At 31.6% G+C, this 12,348-nt stretch overlaps 1 protein-coding gene across 1 annotated transcript in view; it reads left to right on the top strand.

Moving 5' to 3' along the window:
* The window catches only part of Robo2 (roundabout guidance receptor 2), a 510,793-nt gene that overhangs the window by 381,506 nt on the left and 116,939 nt on the right, over window positions 1-12,348 (top strand). The window contains exon 6 of the mRNA XM_077795545.1: window positions 1,247-1,258. Within this exon, the coding sequence (XP_077651671.1) occupies window positions 1,247-1,258 (12 nt within the window). The remainder of the gene's footprint in view (window positions 1-1,246; window positions 1,259-12,348) is intronic.

Genomic DNA, 12,348 nt, shown 5'->3' with positions numbered 1-12,348 from the left:
TATAATAGACTATATAGAGGCAACTATACATATGTAGTATATGTGTTATAATGCACATAAGTATTATACTTTATTTTAGAGATTACTCAAGGCTAAGTATTATGATGGATCTGTTTTGAATATACAAATATGCTTTTAATGCTGCATCTATCTTACCTTGCCCAAAGTGATTAGCAGCAAAATACTTACATTGTTCTAGAGACATGTTATTATGCAGGAGGGCTATATCCATTTGGATATAAGTGAAAGGAATTTTTGTTGAAAAAGCTTATATTTTTCAATGTAAGATTTCATAAAGTTCAAATGCCGCTAAATATATTTCTTCTTCTCTGGATAATGGGACAGCATGTTTTAAAATATTCACCTCTATTTTATATAAAATGGTTTACTATCTTAACAGATTTGACATTATTCTGTTTAAAGAAAATGTTATTAAGCCCATGTATCTCTCTTACAATTTTTGTGCATTAATAACAAGGGAAGCCTATTACTACTGATTTTAGTGATTGAAAGTTATGATATAATAAAAAAAATAATAATTTGTTGGCGCATCAGTTTGAAAGCCATTCACAGTGTGAACAAGAATCAACTTGTCAGTCATTGTTTCTTGGCCTCTGCCAAAAGAAGAAAAAAGCTTAACTGTAGTTAGGGAGCTACTGAGTTGAAATCTCTAAGGATGTTCCAACCTATTTGTTATATTTTCATCCACCCTGTCCACGGATGAAAAGTGATGTGATCTTAACTTATTACTGACTGAAAAGCAGCGTCAGGGGCTTTTCTGTAGTCCTTGTAATGGTTCTGACTAACCATGCTTAAAATCCAATTGCTATTTAAATCAGACAGTGAGGCCTTCTTTTATTGACATGACATTTGCTAGTCTGTGACTTGAATGGTTATATTCAGCAGGTTCTTAACTTTGGGATAGCACTTGGCTGTTGAACTCAAGGTCTTTGACCTAATAACTGTAGTAAGTAATGGTGATGAAACTACCTGAAATAATAAAAGTTGCTGATCATTAGTCCTGAGAGCCAAAATGATATTTTTCTTGGGATCATATTTATAAACTTTCAGTTTCTTTCAAACTCAGACATCCTTGTTCATAAGTTATGAGACTAGAAATCACTCTATTGTCCATACTTAACTGTAACATTACACATCATGATCATGCATTCTGATAATTTTTTTTTCTTTCTTTTTTTTTAAATTTCCTTTTTATGTTCTCACCACACCATTGTAATGTCTACAGCTCGCCCTGTCGGTAAGTAGCCATCCTTTTATCCATTTAGCATGGCTTTTTGCAATGCTTCATAATTCATGCATAGTAGAATTTGACAGAAATATTATTATTCACCCATATTCAAGTATTACTGGAGGGACTGTCTACTATAGAAATTCTTCTGACTTTTTTGTCACTTTGAAAAACCATTTTTTTGTAACGACTTTTGCTGCAAAGCATTGTGTAGGTGTCAGTTTTCATATAAATGTATAAATGAATGATTTTTGGTATAAAATGCTAACTTTTCTTAAGGAGCAAAATAGAATTCTTTCCTTTCCTTGTATGTATAAAAGAATCAATTACTATTTATGCTTGGTATTGGTTAAGACAAAAGATTATAAGATTTTATAAGATCAATTAAGCAATTCTATTACTTTCATCACTTATTTTATTTTAACCTACACAGACTCCCAGTTCTTTAGGAGTATTTTTACCTGCTACACACCTGTTATCTGCATGCCTATATATAAACAAAATTAAGTAGAACGCTTTAACTTATTGTGAATAGATTGTGACCCTTAGTGTATAAGGAAAAGAGAGCAGTGGTTTTTGGCATGAAAAGTTAACGTTTGTGTTTTTAACATATCTCATTCTTCATTTGGCTTTGCAAAATTGAAGTAAGAGCTTACGCTTGCAGAGATTTAGGTAGTAATTATTCATGAGCATGTGGTTGATAAAATATTTTCAAATTCATTGATTTACTAATCTTTTTGTGTCAGATTTGAAGTTTAGTTTAACAAAATAAAAAATACATTTAAATAAACGAAATATTGGTAATTGTGTGATAAGTAAATTAACAGATGGATGTGTACATGGCTGAATGAATGAATGGATCAATTCTACATATTGCTTCATTAATATACTAAGAAATAACAAATTATTTTCGTTTTTAGGAATTTTAAATTTTTCCAGCTAGCTTTAAAACTTTCCTTAATATCTTTATATTGCTCACATTGATATATATTGATCCAAATTCATAACCCTCCCCCTACCTTTCTTTGAAACAGTCACAGACTTTATTATCACATAGTATGTTGTTTCATTAATAGCAAATATCGTAAATAGAACTTTCATGTCCCAATCTGAATTTCTGATATGCCATTTCTGATCAGTACTTTCTTATGTTAGCTCTTGAATAACTGAAACTTTCATCATCTCTTCTATAAAACGGACAAAATAATATTGGCTTATCAAAGTTGCTGCAAGACTGGATTGAGCTTATAATTGATTATGTATTTGAAAAGTGTTCTGTATGCCAATACTGGCTAATGTATTCCTTGTTTCTGAGACATTATTTTGCATTTTGATATATTGAAATATGGTTATGACTTAAAGTTATTTGAAAAATAAAGTACCAGACTATTTTTTTTCTAGGAACATTCATATTATTTGAAAATTGTGGACTATATTGTTATAATATTTAATATTCATTTTCTTGTGTTTGAAAGAAATCCTATGAATGATAACTTGGTTGTCAAAGGAATAGTATCTAAAATATGGAAGAGAAAGGAAAAATTCAGATAACAGAGAAAGACAGAGAACAAGCTGACAGCAGGCTCCATGACCACTCTCTCCAATTTCCTGGTCTCAGCATCTGTGAAAACGTTTTCTGGTCCAGGGACAGACTTATTTATGTGTCCAAGAAAGTATTTCATTATTTATTCTTGTTGTATAATAAAATATAAGTGAAGAGATTTATACAAGTCAGGTGTGGTGGTACATGTCTAAAATAGCAGCTATTGGGGGAGACTTGAGGCAGGAGGATTATAAGTTCAAGGACAGCTTGGACAAGATTAGTGAGATCATATCTCAAAACAGACCAACGAAACAAAAGCAAAAGCAGAATCATTTATATATAACAAATTTAAGGAATGAATGAGAGTAAATGTAAATATAACATTAATTGACAAGGATTAAAGCAATTTGAACTTTTTTGGAATTCTTGATAACTAAGCAATATAAATTTACAACTTTAATTAGGCATTATTTTAAAATATTAAACTTATGGATTTTATAATAAATATATAAAGATACATGATTAAATGTGAAAATTTGTCAATTGAAAGGTTGGCAATAAGTACCTCAAAATTCAATTTGATTAGGCTTAGGCATCAATTTTAATTATAAGATCATGACCTCAAATGAATAGAAAAATATCACATATAAATTATAGATTTTTATACAGCAAATCCTGAGTCTGCTATATTGTTACCAGTTAATTTATATCAAACATTTCCAGAACATAAAACAATATTTTAATAATTTTTTATGTATTTTAAACATTTAAGCAAAGAAAACAGTACATTGATGAAAACAATGTGATGTACACAGAGTATAGGGATTTATCTGTCACCTACAAGTCCTTTTAAAAGTTATTTCCATTTTTTATTCTTGTTTGAAATGATTCTTAAATTCCCATTGGACTGGAAATAAAGAATAGCTTCTTGACACATTGCATTTTACTTGGGAAAGTCTGTCATTTCATAAATCTATCTCGAATGACTTATAACAATTTTCAGAAATATGAAGAACTATACTTTATACTTGACAACTACTATTAATTTTGGAAACTGAATTTTAGATACATTTTTTATTGAATTACTAAAAAAGAGACTGATAATTGGGAAATTAGTCTGTTTTTTTCTATCAAATTCTTACATTAATTTAAGTTTAGGAACTATAGGTATTTGAACTGTTATTGTTAGTGGACTCAGAAGAAAGTTTTTAAACTTTCAGGTGATAGTAAGAATATTCTGTAGACACTATAGACTGTGAACAGAAGCTAGTTTTTAATTCCAATATGTTTGGTGAAAAAAATTGTACCCAGCACATAAAGCTTAGAGAAAATGCAGAGAGGGCAAAGCTTTCCAAAGAAAATTAGAAATCATTGCAGATTCTGGAATTCTTACAAATTGGGAAAATCATCATGGCATTACACTAGATGAAACTTCCTGATGGTCTATGGAAAGTCCCACTTAGAAATCTTTTAAAAACCCCAACTGGGAGTTTGTTCAAATGGATGACTCTTATGAGTTAAAGAATTTGCAACTTAGTGCAATCCACAAACACCTTCCAGACTCTACTTTGGAGATTCTATAAAACTTGATTAAGAGAATCCCCAATGTGGAAAAAAAATTGCTGAAATCAGTCCATTATACACTTGCCAATGGAAACCAATATTTTCCAGATTGCATTATTCATCTGTAATGTTACCAACATCTCCTAAAGAGCCCTTTAATTCAACCTCTGTATTTATTGTTTTCCAAAATTCTAGACCAATGCCACTTTGACAATTAAAAAGCCATTTTTACTATTTCAAAGACATTCCTTATAAGAAAAGCACAAATGCATTGCAGGGCATAGTTAACTAAGAATGTTGAAATGTTCTTTTGTTTATGTGGAAAACTCTTCCAATGAAGGAACTGACAAGAAAAAAAACATGGTCTAAATAAGGATAAATATCTTGCTTCCTATACCCATCTGTCTTATTTTCCTATTGGAAGCCTTTCCCAAGCTTAAAAATAAAAAAGAACATCTATTTTGGAGATGGGCAACACATTTTTTCCTAGCAGCAACTCAAAACATGATGAGTAATTTGGAAAAGAACTGTCAAATCGACCAGCTGCCTTACTTGTGACGCTGAGCCCTGCCTCATTTTATATCTTGTACACCATATGCTATCTGCTGATTGCCTCAAGTAGAGAGACCAAAAGCTGAGCATATCAGGTGAAACGTGTTTGAAATATCACAAACAAACTGACAGTACACAACTTTATGAAAAAACTTTTTTCCCAATTCAGTGACATAAAAGTATGTTCTTTTTGATAGTAGAATATAATTGGTCACAGAAAATTTCATAAATATTGAAAAAATCATGTTCTTGGCAAAATTCCACATTTTTCGATTATGATTTTATAGAATCTGCCACTAGTCAAAACAGACATCTATAGGGACATAGTTTTTCAATGTTTTAACTGCTTAAGCACAAAAGTAAACATATTCTCATTTTAGAAAGATCTATTTTATGAGTTGAGGCAGTTTTGGAATAGCATGTTCTAACTTATTTTATTCCTGAGGCCACCAAGAAATACAACAACAATAAAAATTAGTGAATAAAATAATAATTCAAGACAAATTATAAATCAGTTATTACTAAGGTACAAGGTGACAGATATTTTTGACACCTTCATATCCCACCCTACCTTGAAATTTGGAAACTATAATGTGCTAAATGTAATTTATATTAGAAGTGGAAAAAATACAGTTACTTTCAAGTAAAAAAAAAGCATGGTTATTATGCAGCATGCTGAGATGTATTGTTTGTAAAAGGTGTTCTGAGTGTGTTTTGGAAGGAGACCTAGAATTTTATTCCTTGCATTCATTCTTTGTTGGACAAACTGTACCTCATAACCTGGGGTAATCTTTTCTTTCCTTCAAGTTCTTGATGTTTCTTGCACCTGGCACTAATTAGCTACTTTATACAGAGTCCTGATTAACTATTACTAAATAAATATCATGTTTTTCATAGCCCCATATATTTTTACAAAATTATGGGTAAAAATGCATATTCTAATAGAGTTTCCACTATGTGAAATGTTCAAGATATCTTAAACTAATACTTATTTTTAAAGTGAAAAACAATTTTAGATTACTTCTGCTGGGCCAGTTTTAGCCTTATGTGCTTGACAGCATCTGTCCATTGTCTCTATAGGGAAGGTTAGGTAAGAATTATTGAAACACACATTTCTTTCTTTCTTTTTTTGTTTCTCAAAACTGGATGACATATTCTCTTGTTTTGGAATTGAAAGGTACTTCCACAACAATTCCCTCTTGGTTGGGATATCTCTTTACATATGAATACCCATGTGATCCCTCAAATATATTTTCTGGATTACATGTTGATGATAATCAACCTTCATCAGATATTCCTGGGACACCAAAATCTCCCCGAATCTATAGGATCATAATTAAGTTAATCCTTCAAGGATGTTTCCTTCTGTTTTATCTTTGAATATTTTTCTTTCACTTACTTTCTTCAGACATACTTTGTTTATTGGCTTTCCTTTGTTTACATTCCATGTTTAATGACTATGCTGTAATAATTTCAAAGGTAAGAATTTTATTTCATATGTGTGAATTTTAATGTCAGTTTTCACCTTCCTTTTTAAATTATAATCATCACATATTTCTTCTTACTAAAATAATTTATTGTTTTTCTCTTTCTTCCCCCATTTCCTTGCTGAGCCCTTACATACCTTTCTTATCTCATGTGTCACTTAATCCATTTACCCCTTTTATGAATTTGTTTGTTGCTTTTGTAGAAGAAAAACTTCATTGTATGTACTTTCCTTTAAAATATGGTCAACTATTCTAAAGTATGTCTGTGTTTCTTTGATAATTCCTAGAAGGTACTGGTCATTTCTCTTGGATTAATTATTTTTCCTTTTTTCTCTTTAATTAAATAAGTAGTTCAGTAATATATATATTTATTTTGTTTTGCATAGATCCTATTGAATCCTTATCTGGTAATTATCTAGTTGAGTGCAGAAGACTACAGTTTGCATGTTTAGAGAAGAGAAAGAGGAAAGTATGAGGGTCATTTGCTAGCCCTTGCTTGGAATGCAATCTTAAATCTCTCTCTTTTTTTTTCTTAATTTTTAAGCTTATTTGTTCTAATCAGTTATATATGACAGCAGAATGCTTCTCTGGTTGTACATGAAGTAGGGTCACACCATTGATGCAATCATGACCTAGTATAATGATGCTGGTCTCACTGCATCATTTCTTCAAATCTTCATGCTCCCTCTTCTCTCTTCCCTGCCTTTGCCCAATCCAGAGTTCCTCCACGCATCCTGTGCCCAACTCCCCATTATGGATTAGCATCCACTTATCAAAGAGAACATTTGGCCTTTAGTTTTGGGGGATTGGCTTACTTCGCTTAGCATGATATTCTACAACTCCATCCATTTATGTGCAAATGCCATAATTTTATTTTCTTTTATAGTAATATTCTATTGTGTACATATACCACAGTTTCTTTATCCATTCATCTATTGAAGAGCATCTAGATTGGTTCCTTTATGAAAAAAATAAAATCAATTTCTTCTTAGTGTTTTATTGACTCTGCTGATAAACAATAATCTTTGTTAGGTTTTGAGCTCTCTGCTTTCCCACATGAAACTACCTCCTCATCTTCCCTTTATATTCCTTTGTTCATAATGAAGATGGCTTAAGATTCTCTCTCGCTTGCTCGCTCTCTCTTTAAAAATAAAAAAATAAAACAACATCCATTAATTAAGTCAAAATTCTATAGATACAAAGAACAGACAGGTAAAAGGGGGGGGGGGGTTGCTTAGGGTCTCAACAGGTGAAAATCAAAATATATACCCAGTTAAGCTCTTCTCTAGAAACTCTCCGGAAAAAAAAAAAAAAAAAAAAAAAAAACACTTCAAATTTTGTTTGTGTTGATGGCAGACTTAAGTTCCTTGCAGTTGTAGACTGAAGACCCCAATTCCTTGGCTGCAAGGCAGTGTCACCCACAGTTTTGAGAAGTCATTCTTCAGCCTTCCTATATGGCTTACAGGGCCTTCAAAGTTGGCAATGGTTTCTTGAATTCTTATGTGTTAATTTTGTATTGCTTCCCTTTTGGTACTCGAGAAAATCTACTTATTTAAAAATCTCATAGGATTAAGTTAGGCCCAACTGACTCATCTTCCTGTCTTCGGGTCAACTGATTTGTACTCTCAGTTATATCTTCAGAATCTCTTTTGTAACATAACATGATCATGAGAGTAACTCCAGCAAGCGGAAGTCATGTGGGTCACCTTAGAATTCTGCCCACCACAGGACGCTTGGCTTTTTCTTTCTTTAAGTTCACCTTCCTTTCTTCTAAATTTTAGCTGGTTTTCTACGTAGTCATGTCTCTTATTTTCAAAATCATGATTAAAGGATCAAATGACTAGCTTTTGCAATGTGACAGGAAATTATAGTGACATGACTAGTGATAGAGAATGGAGGCTGTTTATGCTGATGTTCACCTTGCTTCCTCTTTCTCCTCCCGACTTGAACCTGTTTGGCAGGGATACCATACAGTTTGTTGTTTTGGCTTACAGTAGCTTTTCCATATTATTTATTTCTTTTCTTATAATAACTAGAGGAAAATAGAGCAAAATATATTGGCTACATTATCTTAAACCAAACATCAAAAAGTTTAAATCTCATTAATTTTAGAATCTCTCCACATAGGATTAAAATAGAAACTAAATATTTTAACTTGGTACCTAGAGTACTATAAGTTTTGAATATTGTAATAATGTAAATTTTGTGGCCTGAAACTGTCCAATGAGATGAGAATTAAGAGATTTCACTGGATATAGACAGAATAAAACACATGAACATCTGAGTCATGCCTTTAAAAAAGGTCAAAAGTTTCATTTTTATACGTTATTGTAATTTGTAGACAGCAAGAAACACTATGATATGTATGTTTTCATATCCTATAAAATATATTGTGATATGTATTACACCTAAGTCTTACATGCATGACATTTAAATTACTGCACTACTTACTTAAACATATTAAAGGTTACTCAAGGGACTAGTACATAATTATATTCATTAAAAATATATAAACTAGCAAATTAAATTAAATTTTGAGTTAAAATATATATGAATGCACATTAGGCTATCTGGCAAATATTGCTTCCAAGATTTATTGGTGATGCTATTTTCTTCTATCCTACAAAATGATTCGTTCTTTATTTGCAAATATGTTGTTGTATTAATCTTTCTGCTGCTTCTAGCTCTAGCATAACACTTACATGTGGTAGGGGCATGCCAAATGTTGGCACAGTTAATTGATACACACATATGCATACATAGGTAATACTTGCCTAGAAAATGTTTATGCAAGCAGCTTTAAATAGTGCCATAAAAAGATTAAGCAACATTAATGGTAACAGGCCAATCACATATTCCTCATTCTGCTAGTAGGAGATAAAATACAACAAAAAGAAGGCACTAATGAGTTAGGATGGTGCCTTACTAAGCGTGTAATTAATGTTATTAAGAAACATTGCAGTTGCATATTAAAATTCCGTTAACTAAGCAACCCTTCAGCATCAGTACATTGGTTCCTGGGTTGCAAAAAATTTTTCCTTTTCCCTTTTTCTGATTGGCATCTTCATGCAATCTTTCTTTAAAAAATGAGATAATGGGATGTGATCAGCCTTCCTGGTTTTCCTGGAATGCTGATGTGACAGTTCTGGCAAGTTGACAGGTTAAGTGACTGAAAGTGGATGTCTTGTCTCACCATTTACTTGAAGAGCCATTTTTTAGGCTATAGTTTTCCTCTCCTCACTTGCACAGTTATGACCCCTTCTACCCCCAATATAAGAAATCTTATTTCCCCAGTTTAGCAGCATAGGACCTTGATATTTTTTTTAACAAACTTTTAAAATATTCTCTATTTGCTGGTGAAAAATATGATCATTCTTTTCTGAATTATGTGAATATTGTCTTGATAAACAATTAGTTCTAAAATTAATAGTATTTCATTTGCAAATCAAGAGTTCCCTAAAGAGTAAAAAAAAATTATTATGATAAAAAACAGAAAATATGGGGAAGTGGTACTTAGAAGTTCAAAATTTCTTAAAATGTTTATAGATGTTTCTAGAATATTTTCAATGTATAGTTTTATTTTTTTTATAGTTCAGATGTTCTATGCAACTTGTATGTTGAATCAAGTATGAGTTCCTGTAATTACCTACAATCGAAATTAAATCTACTTTGGTAATACAAGATATAATAAAGCTTAAAATTTCTATAAACATACCTGAGTTATATGATGAAGTTAGTGTACTACTTATATGAATTATGACCAACAGTATCACTGGTGGAAAAGTGTCAGAAGCTTTGAGTATAATGAGATGGAAAAAAATATTGCAATGTAGAAATATTTAATGCCATCATAGGATTATAGAAGGCTTTGTAAAACAAGGAAAGACAATTAATATGGAAAAATACATGGTTTCACTAATATGATCCTTTTGTTTAACATGCTGACTAAAAATGTAGAATGATCTAGATTGCCGGTGGTGACAAAGAAGGAGGTGAGGTTAATGGACCCGTGGTGCCATTGGAAGAATTTTATATTTCTAACATAAAACATGTGTTTTTCTCTCTGTGAAGAACAACCTCTTACCCTTCCTCTTAACTGTTTAATCAATAAAAAAGAATCAAATTCTATCCTTCCTCCCTTTCTCCCTCTGTCCCTTCCCTTTCTCCCTCTTTCCTTCCTTTAGCTTCTCTTAGAATTGCTTTTACAGTTGCTCTACAATGCAATTAAGAAGTCCACTTTGATTATTTTGTGATCACACTAGGTAATAACTGGCTCACTTCATTGCCTACTTTGGTCATCAGATTTGGAATAATTGAGAGTGATTTTGGGGTTTCAAGTATTATATGAACCCTCCAAAATTGTAGTCTTCCCATAGTCAACAAATTCCATAGGAGGAAGTAAGAAATGCACAAAGTAATACTAAATGACAGCAGCATCATTATTCACACAAGGAATGGATGCTCCTATGTATGTGACCTCTGAAAGGTGAAGAGCAGGATGTGAAGTCTGAATAGTTGAAGAATCTAAGGAATCTCATTCATTGTGATCATTCTATTCTCTTTAACCATTTACTTCACTTTTTCAAATTTATGAAACCAGTAAACTATATAGTACTTTTCCGTCTTCATTTGGATATCAGAAAAGTGTGTATATTGGGGGGTGGGCCAGGCATGGGGGTGCACACCTGTAATCCCAGTAGCTCTGGAGGCTGAGACAGGAGGACTGCAAGTTCAAAGCCTGCATCAGCAATGGTGAGGTGTTAAGCAACTCAGTGAGACTCTGTTTCTAATAAAATACAAAATTAGGCTGGGGATGTGGCTAAGTGGTTGAGTGCCCCTGAGTTCAATCTCTGGTATCACCCCCCCCCAAAAAAAAAAGATGTCATAAAAATACATATCTGTTTATGTTTATACAAATTGTATTATTGTCAAAAGAAAAGTATAGATATTGTCAAAAGAAAAGGTATAGATATTGGTATTTTTAGCATGGAATCAGAATTTTAATATTAGCTACAATTACTCATTCGAAAAGAAACAATTCACTCATCTAGAAGAGTTATTGCTATAGACTCAGTAAGAAAAACAATTAATTGGGAAAGTAAGTAACTTAGCAATTTGATCATTTATATTCCTTGGAAATAGTGACAAATGAATAAAATGTGATTAAATGGGCTTTATAAAAGTGATTACCTTAAATCCTATATTTCTAATTTATATTTTCCATTACAATTGCATTCTTTCCTCTGAGATGAATTATGTATTAATATGCTTCAAATCAAATATTTTATGACATTATGTATGCATTTCCAATATTAAAAGAAATGATATGTACTCAAGTGAATGTTAAATAGTAAAAAATTAATAAAATTAAATAAGTTCAAAACAATCACTTATCAATTAGAAGTCAAATTCTTCTGTTTTTAGATTGAATAAACATTTATCTCTTATTCCTAGAGTACACTGCATTCTAATGAAATGACTTCTGTCTGTTTCTTGTTGGTAAAGGCAAGCCTACTAACATTTTGCCAGGACTTCTAGGTCTGATTGCTATAAAATGCCTATTTTTGTCTATATACTTTTGTTCCTCTGGGATGGTAGCTACTTGTTTATAGTTATATAGTCATGTTCAAATTGGTTAGAAATTTTTTTCCAACATTTTTTGTCATTTCCCTCCATCCAAATTATTACCAATAGTATTGATGAAAAAATGTCAGAAGCTTTGAGTACAATGAGATGGAAAAAATATTAAATATTTGCTATAGATCCATTTTTTAAAATTTCCTAATCCATGCCCTTTACTTAGAAATTCACTCTTAGGAGCTTTTCTAGGCCAAGTAAAGACAACATTTCAGTGCAAGGTGGTAAACAACACTTCACACCAATAAGAATGTACTACTGATCTGAGTAAGATATGTAAATGGGGGAAAATAGAGGAAAAAAAAGAGAGAGACAAT

This window comes from Urocitellus parryii, chromosome 2 (assembly GCF_045843805.1).
Source record: "Urocitellus parryii isolate mUroPar1 chromosome 2, mUroPar1.hap1, whole genome shotgun sequence".
Classification (NCBI taxonomy): Eukaryota; Metazoa; Chordata; class Mammalia; order Rodentia; family Sciuridae; genus Urocitellus; species Urocitellus parryii.
This window is presented reverse-complemented; position numbering and strand designations above follow the sequence as displayed.